At 35.9% G+C, this 25,437-nt stretch overlaps 1 protein-coding gene across 3 annotated transcripts in view; it reads right to left on the bottom strand.

Annotated features, from left to right (window-relative positions):
* Positions 1 to 24,870, bottom strand: part of CNTN5 (contactin 5) — a gene marked incomplete at both ends in the record, with an annotated part of 519,573 nt that extends 494,703 nt beyond the window's left edge. For all 3 annotated transcript variants that reach the window (XM_084251216.1, XM_084251217.1, XM_084251218.1), the window contains one exon: positions 24,816 to 24,870. In XM_084251216.1, the coding sequence (XP_084107342.1) occupies positions 24,816 to 24,870 (55 nt within the window). The remainder of the gene's footprint in view (positions 1 to 24,815) is intronic.
* Between the last annotated feature and the right edge of the window lie 567 nt (positions 24,871 to 25,437).

The following is a 25,437-nucleotide window of genomic DNA, read 5'->3' as shown; positions in this document are numbered from 1 at the left end:
TTTTCTTAAATGTTACCTCAAAACTGACTCATATTCAATTTTCCCAATGCTATTGATTAATAAAGGGCACTCTTCAAGACATATTTGTCATAGGCATAGTTCTGAATTTTATAGCATTTTGAAAATTATCTTTAACTAACATTTATCATGGACAAAAATGAAACATATCACTGGTTGTCAGTAAAAATGATGTTTTACATGTATATTAAAATATAAATTGTTCCCTGCTGTGGAAGACTTAAAGTTCTATAGCAATATTAGCAATATTTTATGATCACATAGAATGTGTTGATGTGAAATATCACCTAGACTTGTCCTTTCCTGCTCCCCTAGGTTATCCAGCATCCCTGCCTATCTGAGTGCTAAACAGCAAGTGCTAGAGTTTTAGTTCACACTTGAGAAAAATGAGCTATATTTTAGATTCTAAATGAAAAGGAAGTGCCTTTCCAAAGGGCACACATTCCTAATCTGCCATGAAGGTATTAAAGAGGCAGAAAGACTTCTGTCCCCTACTCCCTACACACCATGAAAAGGGCCCGAAGATAGAACAGGAGTGGCACAAAGAGACTTGTAGCAAACAGTATAATTGGCTGATCTAAAATTATGATTCTTAACATATTTCCCCACAATATGCAGAGCTGTCTGGCATCATGGTCCCTGCATGGATTCTTGAAAGCAGCACAAGTCCAAATATAGATTCGTGGCTCTGACCTGGGTACATACCAACAAGATGTGGCTCATTGCCACAGCCAGGAGAACAACACGAAGACAAGTTCCTACTCCTGAAGTCTTGGCCACATGCCCAGATGGCATCCAGAAGGGGGGCATTCCTCACAAAGCAATGGGGCACATGACCCAGTGGGAATATGGGGAAAGGTGGTCATTTCTCCAAAGAATTTCTGTTTAGAAGGCTGTCGAGGGGATGGCCAGTTGGGTTTTAAGGAACGTTGTGTCCAGCAAGAGTAGTTAGTACAAGATGGTGTTTGAGCTGAGAAAGTCAAGCATCTGGTAACAACTAGAAAACAGACTGGGTGAGGACCCTGGAATTGGCAACTGACGATCAGTAGAAAACTGAGCAGACATTAAGTATGTGGCCTCAGAGAGTCATCGGCATGAAGGGAGAAGCTTCTCCCTCCAATTTCTTCCCATCACCTTCCTTAGATAAACGTGAAGCTGGTTGAAAGCTTGCAGTCAGCACCAGGAAGGGGGGAGATAAAAATAGCTGAATTTTTTAAATCTCTGTTATAGATGAGACCATTATACATGAGATCATTCAAATCGAAAAATTACTGGGGCAAACTCAATTTCATTGATTTGTTCAGGACCAATCATTTGCTATATAGGAAGACAGGCCTCAGAGCCAGGAAGAGGTCATGGGACCCAAGTTTTATATTTAAATGAACCTGACAGTATTTATACAATTCTACCTGCTAATCCCATGATTCCTATTATATGTATATTTTAATATATCCTTTGTAACAACAGGAGAGTCTTGTTAACGCTAATGCATCATGCAGTTGAAGTCTTAAAGAGAAAAACTTTACTGTGTATTGCATCTAAAACTGGAGAAATAAAAAGAAAATGGAAAATGTCTCTAAACAACTAAGACCTCTTCACTTTTCCTTGCAATTAGTTCAAGAAACATCTTCTATACAACATGATCAATATTAGATCAGAGCCTGCATATCATTTTTCTTTTTTTAATATTTTATTTATTCATGCATACAAGAAACGGGGCATGGGCCAGATGTGCAGGAGGGTGAGAGGATTCAACAGAGACAGAGCGTGGAACAGAACAGGCAGATTGACTGAAATATGCTGCTGAGGGGAGCAGTGGGAGTGACAGGAGAGGTCTGCCTCACCCTGTGGGACCCTCAGCGGCCAGCCGGGATCGAACCCGCGCTGCAGAGGATGTGGACAGCTTCACAGTGTGGTGCTCAACCGCCTGCACCACCAGGGGAGGCCTATAATTTTTCAATTATATTAGTTTATATACACAACTCCACCAAATGTATTTAGTTGTGATTATTATGATTCACCCATTTATTAAATTTTGAATATTTTTAGTCTGATGGGCATGTTTACTTTTACAGTTTGGCAAAGCATTATTGATGAAATGGGTCTTCCTCAATATACAAAAGCAATTTATGTTTTATAAATTCATGGAAATAATCAGTTAACCTCTAGCATTTTAGCAAGAGAATTCTTCATAGAGAATTAGTTACTAATATTAAAAAAATCCAATTGAAAGGAGTCTTTCTTTTTCCCTGAATGTTTATTTAATACAATCTCCATGGTTACCAAATATACTAATAAGCACGCTATGTTAATTTGACTTCTGAATCAAAGTCATCCAAAAAATGCTTTCTTTGCTTTAATCCATTTCTGAATTCTTTAGTATTATATCTATTAAAATTCATGAATTTCCCAAAATTTCATGATTTTGGTTGGTATTTATGAAATGTTAAAAAACATTAGTTATATATATATATATATATATATATATATATATATATATATAAAATGAAGGATTCACAGAAGAAATGGACCTTGGTAGCTCTCTTGTTCACATTGCATCCATGAGAAATCTACACTTTCTTCAGAATTTCCAGAAAATTACCCTTCATCTGGAGAGAAACTTCACTGAGGCACAGCCCTAAAACTATGGTATTCATTTAATCAGTGTTTCTCATATTTAAGGAATACCTGAGTAGGGTGGCAGGGGTGGGGGGTTTTGTTAAAAATGCAGATTATGTGTCAATAGATGGATCTTAAATTCTGCTTTTCTAACACCCTGCCAGGAGAAACAGATAACACTGTGCCAGGACCCATAGTGAGCAGCACCATCTCAAAAGACCCGAGGCCCTTTACAGGGACTCAATGCAGCGCACCAAAGCTCAGGATTTAGTGATTTTACAGATACGAACGACAACGTCTTCTGCAACTAATAGTACATGTGTAATGCAGTACATATTTGGAAGAAAAGGAAGGAATTCAGTGAAGCTTTAGAAACGGGCATTCATAACATTATGAATTAGTTAACCTTTATTTAGAAAATGATTTTGGAGAAAAACATTGATAATTCATGCATCTACTAGTTACTCTACAGCTTATCATATGTGCCTATTTTTGCTGTAGAGTTAGTTTTGCTCTTCTACACATTCCTTTTCCAAAACTGTACTCTACCTATTATTTTATGATAATATTTGTTTTAAAAATATATATTTGAGAGCTATAGATTACTTTTACATTGGATTTACTTATTTTAAAACAAAAGAATGAGCGATATGTGTAAGGAAACACTGGTATTGAGAGGAAACTCTTAATTAAATTTATTCATCTAATATTACTTTAACGTACTTGCTGACAATGGTAAAGAAAACAGTTTTTATATATATATATATATATATATATTATCACCAATGTGGCTATCAAAAATCAACTGGCAAATGAGGATAACCATGCCAGAGTCTTTTTGAAGGAGACGAAAATATCACCTTTTACATTGTTTTACTGAGTTTAAATGTTACCACTTACAGGTTTGTGCTGATCTAAAGTGCTATCATTAACAGCAGTGCGGCCAGCCATCATTAACCACCTACAGGTTTGTGCTGGGCAAAATTGATGCTACCTATAGTGTTGTAACTAAAGCACTTCTTTTCACAGTTGCATTCCAAGTTCAGAGCTCACATTGTTAGAACACGTATGGGGAAGCCCAAAACCTCACTAGAGCCCATTATATGGTGGGAGATTTGCTCTAGCTAACCTTTGTCCGACCTAAAGTGCAGCGCCCTTCCTAACAGTGTACAGGTGAAGAACAACTACATGATATGAATTGAGCTCACACAGGATATGAACACAAATAAACCAACCAAGGCTACCTTTTCAGTGCAAGCTTGTCCAGACATCAGCAGCATCCCCTAGACAGGCAGAGTGTTCAAGCCTCACTTGTCTGTATTAGCTGGAGCTTTTCACACTACTGCACTAATGAAAAAAAGCTACCAACCAAATCACTCCACTCCAGAAAGCTGTTCTCTGTCTAAGACTTGCAGCAAATAAAATAAACACTGGCTTCCACAGAGCTAGAGGACTGGACAAGGCCAGGTCCTGTAAATTTGAGACTAAAATGCTTCTTCACAATGGAGTAAAATGGTCCGCTGAGTCCAGTGAAAAAGATGCTATGGTACTGTACGCAGCACATACAAATGAGGGACTTTTAGTTAGATCAACAATCAAGCCTTTGTAATAATTACGATTGTCTTATACTTCTACAAGAAGTTCTGGTCAACATGCTCTGACACTGGAGAGAAATAATCCTAGTCACCCACAATGTTGGCATATAAAAATTAGAGGATGAACTTCACTCTGTGTATACGTGGCTCTCTCTCTCTCTCTCTCTCTCTCTCTCTCTCTATATATATATATATATATATATATATATATATATGCTGATATGATACATTTATTGACCTCATCTTGGCCTTAAGCTGAGCATAAGAGATACTGAAAAGTAATCGAAAGTAGAAACCAGTATATTCCAAAGCGCAGCGATCTGGCAGAAACTGTATATCCATTGCTAATCCTCTGTAAACATAAATAATGGAGAAGAATACATGAAGTTGAAAACAACTGTACATGAACAGCTTTTAGATGATGGATTTTTTTTTTTTCTGTCATGGGGATAACAAAGGAACCTATGTTAAAACATGGTGTTGTCTAAATCAAAAACATCGTTTCTATTATTAAAGCCACTTCATATAGAATTAGTTAGCTTCTGCACTCACAACAATACAACTATTTCCTAGGAAGAAAGTAGACAGCGGATCTAAGAGAAATAAATAGTATTCTGTTATACCACCGCTTGTGACTGCACGATGATATGTGCTTTTAATAAAGGCAGCTAAAGGTTGAAGCAGCACTGATGGGGTCCCCCGTGTGTGGCAGAATCACTTAAAGAATCAGCACACAACTGACAGGCCCTTTCATACTGGCAACAAAGTTTACATTCATTTTTTATGTCTTATGCGTGCCTTGTTGGCCCATAACATAAAGTTGTTTTTTGATTATGTATCCTTTGGGCATTCCGGAAATCAAGGGGATACTGCACAAGAAAATAAAAAAAAAAATCTTTATGTTTTTAAGCCATAAATACCAAAACCGTATTCAGGTCTGGCATTGTAGTTATGGAGAAAGTACTCCTCATGAGGAATGAAAAAAATATGCCAGGAATCCGAGAAATATCTAAATCAGTTGTAAAACTCTTGGTAAAACATAATCTGCTCATTCTTTTTTAAAAATGTATTTGTTGAATGCGTATGTTGTCATGTTCTAGATTTTGTTCCTCCTTTTTATTTCACCTCTCATGCTCTCATGCAGTGTAGTGTTGTCTTATCTCTCACACCATATGTCGTGGCAGCAAATTTACAGTACATCGCCTCTCTTCAAGTCACCATCACATTTTTTTTTCATTATTTTAAATACTTTTTATCATCACCTTTTACCTGGGCCACTAGATTATCCTCCTTATACTTCCCCACTAAACCCCTACAGTTCCTTTTAAATCAAATTTAATTGTGTCCTTTCTCTGAATGAGATCTGCAATGGATCCACATTTCCTTCAGGGTAAAGCTGGGTTTTTCACAGTGACTTACAGTGCACGGTGGCCAGTGTTCTTCAAGAACAAATAAAAGACTGAATAGGTAGGACCGAGTAGGAAAGCTGCATGTCAAGGACGTGAACTGGAGTGTTCAGTGCAGCAGAATAGAAATGTGGCTGAAAACGGTCTTTTGGGTAAAGCTAAAGAAAACTAGAAAAATCAGGAACAATTCAGAGATAAAGGCAAAAATCTAACGGGGATAGCCAGGAAAAAATGTATCCAGGAAAAAAATGCCCAAGAAATCAGCATTTCTTCTTCCATACTAAATCAGCAACATGTCCTTACAGAGATAATTTTGAACTTGATACCAAGTAACTATTCCTACCTATCTTTCTTTTCTTTTCCTTCTTTCTTTTTTTCTTTTCTTTTTTTTTTTTTTTTAAAGTATCACTAATGCAATGCACATTCTGTCAATGCCGTTTTCTACTCTGGAATTCTGGCCCCAAACAAAATATAATTTATCAAGATACAAACAATACTGCTGTTTTAATTTCTAGGGGAAAAAAGAGTGAAACCTAACTATACTTGAGGGAAAAAATATATAATTACTTCATATAATTAATTACTTTTCCACAACAGCAACTGTGACAATTACTCATTCTAAGAAAGTCTAATCACATTACAGAACTTGTTCCAAGTACTTAACTCCCAACGCAAGCAGGGTCCGCTACAGGTTATTCTTCATGGAGGACTGTTTCATTGTCATGTTGTATGGCTTATATAGTCTTAGATTTCCCTAATTTTCTAAAACTAAACAGAGGTCAACTACTAGTCCAGATGTAAACTCCTGAATATCGACACATTCTCTTACAAAATTTCCTTTTTCTTTTTATGTTAAATTAAATGGCTGGAAGACCCACCCTAAGCAGAGCAGAAAGTTTAAATTCTCCTAGCTGCACCCCACCCCCTGCTCTCTGAAAATTTCTGCTTGCTCACTGGGGGTTAGTATCATAGTATTACATCTTGTTCCAAAGTCCTAGTTCCACCAAATCCCTAAATTTATCCATGACAATGTTCTTTATTTTTAATTTCTTCTGAAATGAAACAATCATTTTAAATGGTGTATAATTTTAAATATACATACATGTATATGCATGTATATATACATATATATTATATATAATATGATGCTACACATATGAAACTGCTCTTTTGCCTTGACATCTACAAAATATCACTTAGATAAAGTGATTATATATGGTGCATATAATCTTTAGCTTTTAATTGTTGGCAATGGGGCAAGGTTAGTAGTCCCAAGACTTCCTCACTAGCCAAGTATCTCCCTTCGGTTCTTGTCCTATTGTTCTATTGTGCTTCTCTGCTTTTTCCTTCTCTAGGTTGTCTGAAAGAAAATGATAATTAAAAAAATGCCTACACTTTATTATGCAGAAACATTCACCTCTTTCTGTCTCTTAACGTCCCATTTTGGCCAGCATTAGACATATTCTTAAAAACCAAAACAGTCTATCGAAGTGTTTTGCTACAAATCAATTTCATTATGTCAAGAGAGTTCCCCTGCCATTTTTAAAACTGACCACTGTTTTTTTATTTCCTTTATTGTTTTTCCTTAAGCAAAATCCTTATATTACCTGCAAGTGACTGCCAACTTGAGACAGTAAGACCTCTCCTACATGCAGATTGAAAGTTCTCCAGGCAGTGTTTCAAAAGAGATGACTTGCACACCATCTAATGCAACTATACATATGATTACCAAAACTAATTACAGAGAGAGAGGCTCCTCTTTGGTGTCAAATATCATAAAAATGTTTTTCTTAATGTTATCTACTAACTGATCAGTGGGTCTTCTTTTCAAGGAACTACCCCCTACACCCCAGCTAATCTGCTACTGACTTTCTGCCTCTTTTATGAGAAACATTGTTTCTTTCAGCTAGTTCCCCTTCTGTGTTAGCCTATGCCACATAGGATCTATGTTCAGATCCTTTGCATGTATATTTTCTCACAAAAAATGTTTATCCTCCTTATGTCAGCAAGTGGAGTTGTGTTTCTGAGATGTATTCCACAGGGAGATCCTTGAGGCATTCAATAAACTTCTTCAACAGTTCCTCCACTCTAGTGCCAGAAGCATAGAATCAGAATTACCCTTACAAACCTCTCCTTTATGGGTCACTTTCTTGATAGCCACAGTAATCTTCTTGTTTGTTGATACTAAATAGTTCTTAATATATAATGTGAACTTCAAAAGTAGCTAATTTGAACTGTGATTGAATTTTGCTTATTTAGAAATAGTTGGTGAATGAGACTTTGCAAATTACTAGACATTTATTGATGATTCTCTGCCTAGGTGATGCACATATGCAGTTTTACTAGACAGTTACATGCGTAGCATTTTATGATGCTCTGATTTTGAGTATTATATTTTATTCTGATGTGTATTTGTTAAAATCTTATGGCTTTGGGGGCAAATTTTGCTGGATGAGTTACTTTTCCCCAACTTTAAAGAAAGGTAGTCAACAAATGTGTAATTGTTGTCATCAACCACACAGATTTTGCATATATTTTGTGAACATGTGTGACACTGCTGAGGGCTGACATTCCAACCAATGAGCCTGATTAATGTTCAGTAATGCTTCTAATGTTTCTCTCCCGGGCTACTAATTCTGCCTTGGCCACCAGAATTAGATCAATTTGTAATTCAGTCAACCCTTTGAGGTTTGGATTTATTCCAAGGCCTAGTCTCTACACTGTATTCCCACAGTTGGTAAGAGGAAATGCTAAGTCAGACTTCTGTGCAGGAGACTACATCTTAATGTTTATCTTCCTTTCCCTTTTGTATACTCTCTTGCCCTCATCTTAGATCTACCTATTCACACACACATTCATTTATTTTGTTTACATTACACAAGACGTATTAATGAGGACCTATAAATAATTAATGTGATCCATACACACATGCATATATATATACACACACACATGCATGCAAATATATATGCTCCCACCACCCATTAAAATTACACATGAGATCTACTTAGATGTATGCTATATACATGCACATTTGTGGGTGTGTGTACATGAGAGTAAAGATGATGGCACTGATGAGGCAAGGCCTGTGGTTATTTCAGTTAGAGAGCATGTTATAAGAAAAGTTCATGGTTAAAGTAGATTTTATTGACCTTTGGCCATTATGTTGAGAAGTTTATCATCCTAATGTTGCTTAACACTAAAGGTTATCTTATATATGATTGGATTTAAGGGTTCATAGTATGTCACCAGACTGGTGTTGAGTGGGTTACTCCCTTCACAGACTTTAGAATGGATTGACAGCCCAAATAAGGGCTGATGGCACAAAAAAAAAAAAAAAGAGAGAAATTAGCAGACTAGATATTGAATGGTTTAAGACTGAATTAATTAAATACATAGAAACAGAAAGGATAGGATAAATGATGTGTTATACATAATAGAAAAAATATAACTAACTTGATAACTAAGCGAGTTCACAGGAAAGAATATGGGAATAAAGAAAATGAACAATTATTTTACCTTTGCCATTGTCACTCTGGAAATTTTTAATTCTGATAACTCACTTATATCAGTAATTGACATGGGATAGAGTCCAAATTTTTTATCATTTCTGTATCAATTCTTCATAAATTCTCTGACCTACTTCACAACCTACTATCATAGGTTACACGAGTTTACAGATATGATTTTCTTCAGTGTACATTTGACTACTTTTCCAGTCCGTATCCTGCTACTTCCAATGAACAGGTATGTTTGAGTGTCTACAGTGTGCTCCATTCTTTAGTAAATAAGTTGATCTCAATCTTTTGATTTTTAGGACTCATGTAAAATTAAATTAAGAAATTTAAAAACACGTATTAATTTGTTTAAAACTGTAATAAGCCCTCAATGCATTATTATGACAACAGATATGTGCCAGCTATATCCCTTGAAATGGCAAACCACTTAGTACATTTTTAAAAATTATCTGTCAGTATATGAAGTTGAACCACAATTTGTCTGTCGCTCCTTTTACCATGTATCCATGACAAAATGAAGTTTGTCTCAGAACTCAATCACATCACCAACAAAAACACAAGATTTCCTGAAGCAAGCATCCTTCAGTTTTCCTGAAGTAAGTATCCTACCTCTTATTGCAGCAGTTCTTTGTGCATATGCCCTATTCTGCCATATTAATGATTAAAAGATGGGCATTCAGGGTTTATTTAATACAATTGATATTTGTATGGTTCCATCAAGGACCTTAGGAGTGAGACTTGACTGATTGATTGATTTTGTTGAGGTAACATTGGATTAGGCTATTGTTTGTGTGTTAGAATTATAGGAACACCTGCTTCAGGTGTTGTAACCACACTGCACCTACCACCAAAATACCTACAGTCCATCATCATAGCCTATTATGCTCCCTCTGCACTTTGTTCTTACTCTGGTAGCCTCAGTTCTATAGTCAACTTTCTAGAGCTAGTTCTTGGGTTGGCTTGATCTAGCTCTTTGTTTGATTTCCATATATTCCACATATAAGTGGTAACATCCAGTATTTGATGAAACTAGATTTTAAATAGTACTTAGCACTATTCGATGCCTCTCTCTATACTGAGCCAGGGCTCACCATTGTGCTGCTCATTGCTTCTGCTGCACCTGCAAAAATACCAATGCAGTGAAAGGACTCAGCAATATATTTATATAATAATAAAATAGTTTTGATGTCGTGACTCTCTGAAGTATCTCTACGATTCTGTTCTCTATGACTCACTTTGAGAAGTCAAGTACTAGAAATATAGGAGTAGCCAAGGTCAGTATGACTAAAACACGGCAAGCTAGGAGGAAAGGAGTTCAGTTATTGTTCAAGTAGAAGAATATTAAGGCAATTTTAGGGTAGAGTAAATGACCTGAAGATACACCATGTATTTTTTTTTGTAAAAGAGAACAAAACTGAATAATTTCAATATTGAATTTTAGAATTAACAGTTGAAAACTAATTGGAGTAACTCAGTACAGAACACTTGGTATAGGAATCGTATCTTTTTCACTGCCTTCAATACCAGTAAAGAATTTGGGCCTCCCTGGTGGCGCAGCGGTTGAGCGCTGGGTTGCGAAGCTGCCTGCAGCCTCTGAGGCGCCGGTTCGATCCCCGGCTGCTCCCCGGCCACCGGATGAGGGTCCCACATGGTGCGCAGACCTCTCCTGCCGCCCGCTGCTCCCTTCAGGGTGTACTTCGGTCCTTCTGCCTGCTCTGCTCCCTGCTCTGGCTCTGGTGAATTCTCTCACCCTCCTGCACTTCTGACTGTACCCAGTGCATGTATAAACAAAACAAATAAATAAATAAAAACACATGCCTCTTTATTAAAAAAAAAATTTAAAAAAAAAGAATTCTTTGACCTACTTCACAAGATTAATTCTATGATTATTGCCATTTTTTATAACAAAAATGAATGAACATAATGCAAACCTTTGGGAATTAATTCATCACTATAAAAGTTTTTAGGAATGCAAAAATCATCTTTAAATATTTTAGAAGCAACAACTGAGGGACTGTTCAAACCTTGTTTTGAATATATGTCTACAGTTATTATCATGTGATACTCCCATGGGCTATGTTGAATATTCTATTTAATCTTATTTTATTTATTACACTGAGAATAGATTTTTTATTTTCTCTTTTAAAAGAGAAAAAAAAATCTGCCACTCATGTTTTTTAATTAAAGGAAAATCATAACATTCTATAACAAACTACTGTATTGACATAAGTTACAGCAATAAGCCTAGTAGAAACATAAATGTCATAACTCTGCACATTAATCTCATAAAAACATCTATTTATTCTGGATTTCATGCTTTTTCCAAACATTAAGATTAATCATTTGTACATCTGCAAGTCATAGACTCTCAATTTATTTTCCTAAGTGTAAAGAGTCCATTCAGAACATATGGTTATGGAATGTGAGCGCTTGAGGGGAATTGGGCAAGAACTTAGTAATGTGACAACAGACACCAAGTAGGCAGAGCTGGGGAGCTGTGCACAAAATGGGAGTACATTTCTCTCTGCTGTAATGTACCACTCTAATCTTGCCACCATCCTAATACCCTCAATACCATTCAAAACCTGTCTCTTGAAGTCTTTTGGTATGAAAGGTGCCAGGAGAAGGTCCAAGAATGACCTCGAATGAAACTATGATTGATATAAAGAATGCCAGATTCCATAAAGACAGGGTCCTTTCCCTCCCTCAGTGTGGCTCATGATTTGATCATCAGTCCAGAAGTCCGCAGCCTCCGTGAATGAGCACTGTGTGGAATGCCCTATTTCTCTGATTTAATCCATAGTGTCCAGGACATCGCCTGACTCAGAATGGCATTTAACACTTTTTTATATAAAGAATGATACCAATGAAAGGCTACCAGGAGGCTTATATGTCAATAAGGAGGGAATATACAACTGTATATAATGAGTTTATAGCAGGAACTAAAAAGTTTTATTTCTCTCCAATTATTGATTTTAAGCATCTCCTGCCAGATTTCACTTCTCAAGTCCTGGATGCCATTCTCAGCAGGTCCCCAGCTTTCCAATCACTTTTAAGGTATTAGAAAAGGTATGTTTGAAAGATACGACTCATATTAATATCTGTCTCTGACTAGACCCAAACTTCAACCTGACATTCCTCGTCCCCGAGTTGAGTTTTGCCCTCTGGCCAGGAGAGCTATAGAATGAAAGGAGTGATTGTTATTTTCCTCCCTTCTCCTAGTGGATAGTTTAACTACTGTTGTAAAGCTAAAAACACAGCATCTCAGTTGACTTATGTGAGTGACACTGGCGTGATATGGTCACGACAGCTGTCTGCATGGCAGATATGTGCATGCTGATTCGCCCCTGGGTTACACATGATGCTTCCTCAGCCGGCCCTAATCCATCAGGTTGCCCAGATCACAGAGTTGTAATTTACTGTCTGATGTTTTATGCAGGTAGCCCTCTCCAGTCTACACTCAGAGAACTCCTAGCAGCCTACTCTCCTTTTCTTTTGTCTAAGGTCATCTACTCCTGTCAGGTAGCACTAACCAGAATCCATCAAAATGGCTCAAGCTTGGCTCCCTCCCTAGGATCGACTTCTGTGCCACAGAAGTTCATTAACCTTTACTCTTCCAAGTGCTATGATTTAGTATATCCTCTGTGACCTTTAAATTTCATTCAGTCTCCCAGCATTACTCTTAGCAACTTCATGACTTTAAGAAGGGGCTGGTTTCCTGGGTTTATACTACCTAGAAACCTGCCCTCAAAATCTAGGCATGTTGAAATTTCCTAAGATTTTCCCAGCATGCCCTGCTCCACCACGCTCCATGTGCTGGACATCTGAATTTCTACAGGTTAGGAAGCATTAAACTGGGGAGTGAAAAGCAAGTCTCTTCATCCTGAGGACACTCCAGTCACCACAGACAGTTCTCTTGTCTTGTGTGACTATACCTTTCTTTCCCCTAATGATAGGAAGGGGAAACTTGGATCACTTCCATCAACTTTATATAGTTGTTTTTGTTTGTTTGTTTGTTTGACTTCTCTTACTTTCTTTAAATTTTCAAGTGTCTGATTGTTTAGTCTGGTTCATATTGGACAAATTTTAGTAAATAATACATGGGTGTGTTTAGCACCATTCTTTCAAATATCGGAATGATTAATGTTTTTGTTATCAATTTTGAGCATTAAATATATTTTGATGATTGGAAAACAATATGAGGATATAGGAGAGGATTTAAAATGATGTAGCCTAAACTACTACGTTAAAAAAAAAAGGAAATGATGACTTGCTTAATGTACCACAATTGGTGGCAAAGTTGAAATTGGAACACAGCCCTCCTGATTCGAGAACATTTTGCCCAAAAACTGCTCTTTTGCATTCTGAAAGGAAATATTTCTGGATGCTTATTAGAAACCTGTATTTAAAATAATGTTCAAACAAGCAAAATTGATTCTTAGAACAGAATCATCTGAGTTCATTAAAAGGCTATTCTATAATCAGTTCCATTTTACTACTTTAAAAAACAATTTTCCTTGGCTGGAATCCAAAATAAAATTTTGCAACATCATGCTCCACAAAGAAAAACATATTCTAATGCATTAATTTTTCTACCAAATTCACTTCATTTTATTTGACACTACTACTTACTTCTAAAGTTCAATACTACATGGTATTTTGCCTTCTTTATTTTCAAACTATTCTCCTTTTTTGCCTGTATTGGTATTGTTGGCTCCACTCTTCAGCCACATGCTGGCTCAAAACAACAGACAGGAGAATCTTTTATTCTCTCCTTTTTCATCCTCATATCCAATAAGTGAGTTCATGGATATATTTATGCATTGTTTCTAACCTCCACCTATGCTTTCGACTCTCAGTTCTTCTACCTTTGATGCTTTACAGTTCTCTCATTCAGTAATCCCCTATTATTAAACATTCCCTCTTACTAAAAATATATATTAAAAAAAAAACCTTGTGTTCTTAAAGTTCACCATATAACATCATAGATCTAAGGATTAGGGGAAAAACACTTCTATCATCTGACTGGGTAAGCCCTTTGATGCTAAAATCATCTTACATAATGATCATTTAGTTCACGCTTGAACTTTCTTTCTAGAGAACTGACAGACTCTCTTGAGAGAGTCAGTTTTATCATCGAGCAACTCCGACTGCTTAGAATGATCTTTTTAGAAAATTAATTCTTCCGCTCACTTCTCTATACTTTACTTGCTTTGTCCCTTTGGATTTTTTTATGTGAAGATTAAGCTGCTTATATATGACAAACTTTTAGCTATTTAAAGACAGCCTTTGAATGTAATATTAAACTTCAGGAAATCTGTCTTTTGAGCTGAGAATCCTTTTTGCCACATGTCATTTCCTTCCTTGCTATGGGAAAAACAGGCTGATGCATCTGAACAAGAGTGTAGGAAACAGAAAATTACATCTATGTATGGTACATTAAGAAAAGCAGTTACTTTATTCAAAGTTTTGTATCTTATTTTATTCCATAAAATTATAGTTGCTTGTTATTAGAGAATGTACAAAGCTCAGCTCTCAGTATCTGCAATTAAAAGTAATTACTGGGCCTCCCCGGTGGCGCAGCGGTTGAGCGCTGGGTTGCGAAGCTGCCCACAGCCTCTGCAGCGCCAGTTCAATCCCCGGCTGCTCCCCGGCCACCGGAGGAGGGTCCCACATGTTGCCCAGACCTCTCCTGCCACCCGCTGCTCTCCTCAGCAGTGTACTTTGGTCCTTCTGCCTGCTCTGCTCCCACTCTGGCTCTGGTGAATTCTCTCACCCTTCCGTGCTTCTGACTGTACTCAGTGCTTGTATAAATAAATAAATAAATCTTTAAAAAAAAAAAGAAGTAATTACTGCTACTCTGGATATAAAAGAGGCAATCTATGAAGTATGACCCAGGATATATACCCAGATCACAGAAAACCTTTTTGCCTGTTTCTCCTAAAACATCCATACCTTGGAGTTCTAAATATTTTACTCTTTGGTTAGCAAAAGTCATTCTATTAATTCAGGGAAGACCTTGCAAGAAGAGATAAGTCCCACATGAACCTTTGGTGAAAAGAGTCTTTCAACATTGCTGGGCTTTAATTTAGTTCTCATTCCTTCATGCTTTTTGTCACTTCAATTACAAAATGGTTTCATGTTTTCCTTACCTTGCTCTCTCTCTCTATGGAGTATTATCATTACCAAGATATGATCAACATGGAACTGAAAACACAGTTTTGGCCATCATGACATCTGCAAGCCAGATCTAACCTCTTCCTTATTCCACATGTTGTTAACACAGTGGGAGATCATGCTAACTCTTTGCTGGTAAGCACCTGCCAGCTGACTCCCACTGAAGCCAGTAAATAGACACTGAATAGCTGCACATACATGCTGGTTCTCTACACGAAACACCTGGAATTTACATAATGTTATAATGCAGTGGTACCTCAGCTAAACAAATCCTTGTAGCCATCTGTCTCCCACACTACTGCAATAGCATCTCACCTATTCCCCTTGCTTACATTCTTATCCCAGCTCTATAATGTACTTCCATAAGGTATCTGGCATGATCTTTTAACATGATGTCAACTTGCATTTCTCCTGTGCTTATAGTGCGATCTAGTCATTGCTTGTCCATTTCATTTCTTGTTACTCTTCTTGTCATATACTCTTTGGCAATATAGGTACTTCCGTCTTTTCTATACTGGCTCTTCTGCAAAAAAGTAAACAACTTGAGGGTGTTGACACTTGCCTTTGTCTACTCTTAAAACACTCCTCCATTCACATTGCTTGTTTTTCCAAATTTGGCAGGTCTTTACTCAGAAAACTCTTTAGAATGAGCTTTTGTGAACATCCTATGTAATTAACACCTTGCTGCCCCATCACCACTTATTATGCCTTTCCCGTTCCTAAATTTAATGGGGATGATCCCTCTCAGATCTCATATTATTTCTTTTTTGCTGAGTTATCTACCTTTCCCCTACAGTTTGAGTTCCTCAAGCACAAGTATGTTTTATCTATTTTGTACACTGATGTATCTTTAGTGACTAGAATTATATATAGTAGACACTGAATTAATCTTATTTAAATTAACAGATGGATTGGACTAAAAGATACTTGGAATTTATTAGGATAATGATACTGGGAATGAAAATATCTTTTAAAATGTCTTTTGTTTCTATAATCTCTATGCCCAATACACAATATCTCTGGCAAATTATACACACACACACACACACATACATACACACAATATATAAACTAATATATACACATATGCATGTATGCATATATAACTGTGCCTGCATGAACTTTTATCCATAGCTATAACATGCTTCAGAGGACAGACTGAAACATAAATGAAACAAATGTTGCATCTCTAGTTCTACTGAATCCATTTTTAAAAACCATTCCTTCAGGTTCATGTGGGAGCAAATATGGATCCAGGAGCCAGGTTGAAATCGTTCTTTCATTTCAGGCATTAAACCAAAATAGCTCGAGGCCATTAATGTCATTATCCACTGGCTGAGCTCTTTGAATTACCACAGAGGAGCGAGTAGAGAGGCATGTGCAGCAGGCCTCCTGAAGCCAGAGTCTACCAGGGTCTGTGCTGAGTGGAAATGAGCGTATGAGGCTGAGCACTAACTAGCACATGCTGACTGTTCAAAGAGTTTAGCTTTTGTTTCTTTTTCTTTAATTTATTTCTCATCCTCCATCTCCTCTTCTCTCCTTCCTTTTTATTTTATTTTTATTTCATTTTTACTGGTTATTTTCACAGTCCCCTAAATTAATCTAAGAAAACTGGCATTTTAAAATTATTTTATATGTTCATTATTATTTTATGGAGGTGTCATTGGTTTACAGTGCTAGTTATAATTTAGGGGTGTTGACTCATACCTTTGCAGATATATGCTATCGCCTCATGCCCTACACTAAATAACCCATAAGCCTTCACCCTAATCCACTGGGTCCGCTCCTCCCCTTAGCCCGGAATTCCAGGACTTGCAAAGAAAGCTCAGATTAGTTTTTGGTATTGAAAAACATCGGAATGTTTCATATTAGGAATCCAAAAGTTTCATCCTTTTTGGATGGTCACACCAGAAATTGCTATAAACAGAAAAAGCTTATGTTGCTCTTAACAGAAGAAACAAATCAAACAATTATTTAATTTAATTCACTTAAAAAATAGGTACCCAGGCTTTTTAGAAGGTGCTGTGCTAGATCCTGTATGGAACATCACATAGAACAGGCACTGTTTCTGCTTTTACAGACCATTCTTTTTTTTTTTTTTTTTAAACTTAAGAATACAAAAAAGTATAACTGCAAAATATGCAGATCATAAATTAAAACTATATTTATCCCTCATCTGGACCATTTGGGTGGTTCTACCAAACTCTAAATCCACCCAGCGTGATAAACGGATCATTGGGAATAAAGAAAGTTCTCTGACAAATTGCAGTGATAGAGCTACAATGAAAATTAGACTGACAATTTTTTTCCAAATGCTAGAATAGAACATTATTGTAGTTGACACCTATAGCAAATAAATATCACCAAACATAGAAGCTGACAAAGTCTCAAGAAATCTGTAGTTAACTTGATTGATGGTTAGCAAAATAAGATTTTCCCAAAGAGCTAAAATAAACAGAAAACAACATACAACAGTTAACCCTTTTTGATTTTCACAGCTAGCTTTATATATACATATATATATAAATATATATATATACACACACACACACACAGAGATACATATACTTTTACGCATGCTATATTTTCAGTATCTGGATCCTGAAAAACTTATAAATCTATTTATAATCAAGAGGAGAAGAATATTTTTTCCCTACATTTCTTCTGCATTTCAATTATGTCCAGCTTGCCTGGAAGCTCACTAAAGATAACTGTCTCTCCATTTTATAGGACTATTTGAACTCATGAGATACAGAATAATAGTTGCTTTTTTTTTTGCTGCTGAATTACTCAAATTGCAACATAGGGCCAGCTCCCCAGAAACTGAAGCCATAAGCAATTACTAAGCAATAAAACAATCTCCACAATAAGTAGACATATTTCACAGGAGCATTACTATGGTAGGTGTTTATCACTGCATAAATGTGATATCATGAACATTTGCTCACAAGTTCTTGTGGACACATGGTATATTGTGAACTCTTTGAGTTTTACTTAATAGTAATAAAGACAACCAGTGTACATGATTAACTTTAATTAGTAAAGATGTATCATTATTGAAATTAATAATACCAGCAAGATTTGGTCCATTTAAAAAAGCCACAACGACCATGGTACTTACCATATTTCATGATATCTATTGATATCTGTTGTATATATATTCACTTTGATATATATTTATATATATTGCCTACTCCTTGATTATACAGCAGTGGCAAAATATTTTACCACTTTTTATTTAAGAGAAATAACATTTAGCTGATCTATAAATTAGTTAATTATCTCTATAATTTTCAAAACATTGAGAACACTTATTTACTCTTTTTTTCCCTAGTATGCTCAATCAAGCTGTCTTTAGTCAGTGGTTTAATTTTATATTACTCCAGGAATTGCTTATAACTTTAGATATCTTTTAGCATTTTCTTAGCCTTTAAGATAAAAACAACAAACGCAACTCACTAAATCAGTTGACTCCCCTCTCCCGCTGACAAGGAGAAATTAAATTGTCTTCTGATTAATTGCACGTCCAATATCACCAGTGCACAGCTGATAAGAGCCAACATGGGTCCCTGCATTGAGGTGGGCTCTGTTTTCATCATGACTTCCTGGGGGACCAATACAGTGTGCACATACATAATTTCAAAATGATCATGCAGGAGCCATCATCCATTTCTCTTTCTCAGCTGCAGTAGGCCAGTCAGATTTAATGTTGCCAGGCACCTGTTTTCTTTAACACTTCTGTTTTCATTTTCCTTTTAAAGTTCTAAGGCTGCGTGAGCTGGCGGTGGCAAAGTTCTGCGCTATTTACCATACTGCCCCTGAGAAGAAGAGCAGTATTTGTATAAGCTTATCAATGACAGACATTCTCTGTTCAGTAGTCTATCCTCCTCTTGGCAGAAAGAACAAACTGTCACCTGTCCACTAAAATAGACTGAACCCCATGGAGGAGAGTGGGGTCAGAGTAGAGGGGAAAATGCCTTTTTGTAATTGTTTTTAAAGCAATATAGCTTACATCACAGCATATGAAAGTCATTCAGGAGAAAATAACTAGATGGACTTATGCAAAGAGGTCAGTTTATTTCTGAGCAAAGGGATTCCCTCACTTGTCTCTTCCTGTTACTTGGTATGTTGAAAGCATTGCCAGAGGAGACAGTCTCCTCATTATTCTCCCATCAGATACCATCTTCGTACTTCACAGAGCCTACCTGAACCTCACACCCTGACTAAGAATAAACAATATTTCACTTGTCCGAGTATGAGCATTGGATTGCACAATCTCTAAATTATTTTCAATTCTGAGATTGGTAAACTGAAGGATTTTTTTTTTTTTTAGTTTAGGAGGTATATAGATATTTTTAGTTTGAATAAAGTCAGTTAAATATTATCCTTAAGTTTATAACTTTGGGAAATTGATAAGCAATTGTGACACTGGAAAATGCATGCTGGTGATGGGGGATGCAATATTAATACAAACAGGGGCCTCCCTGATGGTGCAGGGGTTAAATTCTCAGTGCTATCAAGCTGTCTCTAGCCACTATGGCATGAGTTTGATCCCTGGCCAGGAAGCTGACCCACATGGTGCAACAGACCTCTCCTGTTTCCCTGCTACTCCTGTGGATTTCAGTAAATCTGCCTGTTCTGCTCCCCCACTCTGTCCCTGGTGAATCCTCTTAACTCCCGCACCTCTGGCCTATACCCCAGTTCTTGTATGCATAAGTAAATAAAAAAATAAATCTTCAAAAAAATTCATACAAATAAATCTTCAAAAAAATTCATACAATTCATCATATGTTGATGAGTCTAGTAGTGACTGATTTAAAGCCTCTTCTAATAAATACTAATAATTAATACTGTGTATGACAATTTTAACAAGTACTATCATCATTAGTCTCAATATCTTATCAGATTGTTCACTGAATTTCTCAGTAGAAGCCAGTTTGTAATAAATATTATTGCAACACATTTCTCTAATTAAGATTATACTTAATGTTAAGATAAGACTTTTATTTTAAAGTGGTTAGGATAATTACTAGTCACATTGCAAAAGGAGTATGATGAATAAAAAATATCCAAATGAATAGAATATGGAGAAATTTAAACCTTTTAATTTATGTTGCTATTGTTTATTTAAACATGGGGATTGAATGAAAGAATTTTAGAAAAAGTCAAGGAATGTCAGCAAAGATGTTTATAATTTCAAAGAAGATAGATCCTGAACCATATTGTTTCCTCCCAATTGCTATATTCATACATATTTGGAGGATAATATATCCTTGGAGAATCATTGTTAAAGAAAACAATGGCATAGATTTTGACAAGCAGAAGTTGAAAAGTTGATGCATTTTGTCACATACATATTGATAACTAGGCTAAAGTAATTGTGATTCGTTCCCCAGTTGGCTTCACACATTCTATTTTAAAAAGCTTAGATTCCGTTGAAGTTAATTAATTTCATATTGATAAAAATATTATTGACTTGTACTGTTGATGTTTTTAAGCTCAGCTAATGAATTCAGATCACACTGCTTTTACTATCATGGTGCCTGAAATGAGGACATAGAGATACATTCCATTTTCCTTAGTATAAACTAAAATAGCATTGTAGTCATTTGCATGTAAAAAACTGCAGAAATATATCATAGAGCTCAAGCTCAACACTCGTTACAGATATTTCTTATTGCTGTATGCATACCTCATTTAAATAATTTTATTGAGGTATGACTGAGATAGAATAAGCTGCACATACTTAACATGTAGAACTTAGTAAGCCTGGAGATAAGTAAACAAACATCCAAGAAGCCATCACCACAATTGATCCCAAAAACATATCCTTCATCTCCAAAACTTTCTTCCAGCCCTCTTATTATTGCTATTATCATTATTTTGTAATAAATTCACTAAAAATAAGATCTACCCTGTTAGCATATATTTGTGTAAACCAGTTATACTAGTCAAAGGACACAGTTTCAGTTACAGCAGATGCATCAGTCTTGGAGAGCTAGTCTGCACCATCATGCCCATAGTTAATAATAAATCATTTACAATGTGCTTCTGCAGCTACTGTCCTCAAGAAGCAGAATCTGTTTCCCTATACCCCAAATAAGTTATTTGCTTATGCAATTTGCTTTGACCCAAAAGACATTAGCAAACATAACCCAGAGGGCTGAACTGTGCTTAAAAATCGGGATTTATCCATTCCCTTGCTGCATATGGGAACCCTGCAGGGGTTATATATAGGCTTTTTATAAAAGAAAAGTTATAAAGAGGATGGCAGAGAGGTGTCATTCAAATCACATCACATCAATGACAAATGCTATCACTGTTGATGCTGACCTTGAATATTACCTGGCTGAAGTAGTGTTTATCATTTACCTTTACTATAAAGTTACTCTTTTTACCCCTCTTTTCTGTACTCTTTGGAAACAAGTCAAGATGCACAGCACATACTTCAGGAAGGGAAGTTACATTCCAGCTCCTTTAGAGCAAAATATCTCTGTTTTTTTTTTTTCATATATGAGGGAAATTTGTATATTATTTTGATTCACTTTTTTTTTTTCAAACATTTATATCCATATGAACTTATGGACATCTATTTCATTCTTTGGGTTACAACAATACTTCTTATTTGCTGGCTCGAGTTTGTGCTGTTGAGAATACTTTCAGTGGTTCTTGTGGATTGTTTGTGACCATTAGCTAATTTCTTTTAGCACCTCCTTACATACTGAATACTACACGGCACTCTAGACTACTCAGATAGGTATCCTGCCCCAGTCCTATTGCAGATTCCCTGAATTGGAGAATGGTATTAAAAACCAAGATCTTAGCACTTTTTGGTTTCTATTGCAGTACCTTGTTTTAAGTCATCTCGGATGCCTGAGCAAGCACATGTATGTTTGTGCACCTAGACATGTATATATAGCAATAGGTATCTATATCTCTATCAAGTTAAACATGAGTTCATACAGCATTCCCCCATGTTAGAATGCTGAAACTACTCTATATGGAATTGAGCAGTTAAGACAGTGAATGGAGAAAGGTGGGATGCTCTCACATTGGGAGTTGGAGGTTATAGGGGGCTTCCCTGGTGGCCTAGGGGCTAAGTCTCAGCACTATTACTGTTACGGCCTGAGTTTGATCCCCGGCCAGGGAGCTGACCAACATGGCGCAGCAGACCTTTCCTGTCTCTCCTGCTGTTCCCCTCAGCAGTGTATTTCAGTAAATCTGCCAGTCCCCCACTCTGTGGTGAATCCTCTAACCCCCAAAACCTCTGGCCTATACCCCAATTCTACGCAGAGATAAATTAGAAAAAAATTAATCAGAAGTAGGCGAGAGTATTGCATGTGATAATGGGTAAGAGTTGGGGACTTCAGTATGCAGAAAGAGCATTAAAAAGACTCATGACTTCTAGCTTAAGTACTTGCATTATTTGTATGAGCAATCAACCCACTGTACTAAATATGTCCTATAAATAAAGGTAATAAGCAAAGCAAACTAAAAAAATAAAAAAATCATGAAATAAATATTGAATGTATTACCAAGTAACAGCAGCAGAAGAGGGTTTATCTCTCCTGAATAATTTGATAGAATAAGGAGTTGAAGGTGAGAAAAACTTTTGAATTACCACTGATAGCAAATATTTCAAGTACTAATCAATTTCATTTTAAACATTTATGTAAAAAGAATATTTTTATAAAAACAACATGCGTGCTTCATAATAAATGGAGATAATTAAAAATCAATTTCCACGAAAAATGTAGCACTGTCTTGTTTTTAACTTTTCCTTCTGATTTGTCTTATATTATATTTGAACAGCAATTTATTTCCAAACTCAGCTTCATTAGTTCTGTCTTCCAGTATGTCATTTTACTCCATGGAAAGATGACCATCTGATTCCCTTAGGAGTTGGGAATTTGACCATATGAATAGCAGTTCAAGCTGCGTGTTTTTAACTTTTCACATCCACATTGTACTATCTCCTTTAAAATGACTAATGACTTTATTTGACATGATCATGTTGACCAGTATAAGAAAATAAAACTTTAGAGTGATATTACAAACTATCATTCTCCCTCAACTTAGTATTATCAATTAAAAACTAAATATAAAGGCAACATTTATATTCAGTTAGGTAAAATAAAATAAAATATTGCATGGGACATACTATTATATACATACACATAAACCAATTATTCGCTATCCACTTGAAATATAAATTTAAGTGGGCCTCCTTTATTTTACCTTGCAACCCTTCTTCTATGCTGTCAGTTTACGAGTACAAGTGAACGATGAGAAGTTAAAATAGAACAAGTTAGAGCAGCAGGAAAGATTTACTACTGCACAAGAAGAAGATAAGATAGGAAAAATATATGAAGACTACTTAAACGTTCTTAGTAAGCCATAATATTGAGGGGCCAATGGTTTCCATTTAACTGAAAACTATTCGCTCCCCTTGGGTTTTCACAAATATTTCTATGAACACTTTATAAAGGTCTCTTCCCAACCTTTCATGTCTTTTTCAACCTATTTTTTCTGCAAGCAATTGTGATCAACACCTACTCTATGCCTTCTCCATGCTGTTTTTGTAAATACATTAGAGTTACACATTGGAACACATCATGACTGACATAGTGATTCTATATCTGTTTATAAACGTATGCCTTTGAATTCACATGATGTTTTTGAGCCCAATCTAAGTGGTGGAGGATTACCTTGTTCATATAAATAAGATTCACATATGATGCATGGCTGACTGCACACTGCTGGTAGGCACGTGACTACGCAATAGTCATGGGTTGAATCTGATCGTGTGTAAATGTTACCTTTACAAGCATGTGCATCATCATGACCATTTAATTTCTTACATTAAAGCAAAAAAAGGCCCTGAAATCATAATTCTTAGCCTTATGATAGTGTTATTCCAGAGACCAAACTACTTTGCGTAGTTTAGAGTAAAAAAATATCATTTTAAACCAAGACATGGACAAGATTGCTCAAAACAAAGTCAGAAAAGCTGAGATAACCAGGAAATTATATTATGTTACAAAATGTCTGAGATGAGTGTGTGTGTGTGTGTCCGTGTGTGTGTGTGTTTAAAAAAAGACAATGTGACTCTATGTCTCTATCATTCTGTTTTTAAATGGTGAATTTTAGCATCAAAATAAATGTTTTATAGTTACCTGTTATTCTGTTATTGGTTGCATTTTATGCAAATGTATGCATATATAAAAACAAATCTTTTAAAGGCTGACAATGGTTAGATTGGATATTGATTTTATTAACATTTATATAGTATTGTTCTGAATACTTTATTATATTGACTTGAATATGACTTTCTGCAAAGCTAATGGAGATTTAAGCATTGTTTTCTATTTCTTTTGTAGGGAAGTATGAATATTGATCTAAATTTAAGTGAACACATGAGAATATTCTGAAATAAAGACCTTTATATATTTTTGTTACTTGATCTATAAGACAGAACGTACCTGAAAGACATCCAGTGACTGACAGGAACAGAATTAGTTTCCAGGCAGAAGCCATCCTTGGTCACTAGGCTCCCGCGTCGAGGTGTGTCTAGCAGCTCTGACGTTTCTTCATTAAAGAATGCCCTGTTGACATAAAGAACAGTGTTCAAAAGCAGAGAAAGCAGACCGGCAAAAAAAGCAAGTAAACTCCAACTCAAAAATCTCATAATAAAATTATTGATGGATGAATATCTGTAAAAAGGTCAGATGGATATATTCCTGGTTATTGATAATAATAATAAAATTTTCATTAGAATTTATTTAATATACAACACAAAATTTTGGAAGAAGTGATAAACTTTCCTATCACATTTATTTATATTGAATGCTCCCTTACAGATAATAAAAACATCAGGTTCTAATGGGGATGATTTTTCCTCACAGGGAATGTGTAATAGCTGTATTTATTACATTAGACAAATTATTGGACTAGAAAAATAGAGTAGAGGATGGAGTTACATTAATATATACTCCCCTGGTCTAGAACATAACTAATGATCAGTTAGCCAAGTGATTTTACAGATTGTGCCTGTAGCTCATCTAAACCTCCACAGGGAATTTTTCTCATTTAAATATTAATGTC

This window comes from Talpa europaea, assembly GCF_964194135.1.
Source record: "Talpa europaea genome assembly, chromosome: 12".
Taxonomy (NCBI): domain Eukaryota; kingdom Metazoa; phylum Chordata; class Mammalia; order Eulipotyphla; family Talpidae; genus Talpa; species Talpa europaea.
Note: the sequence above shows the minus strand (reverse complement) of the source record. Positions and strands in the feature narration are given on the sequence as shown.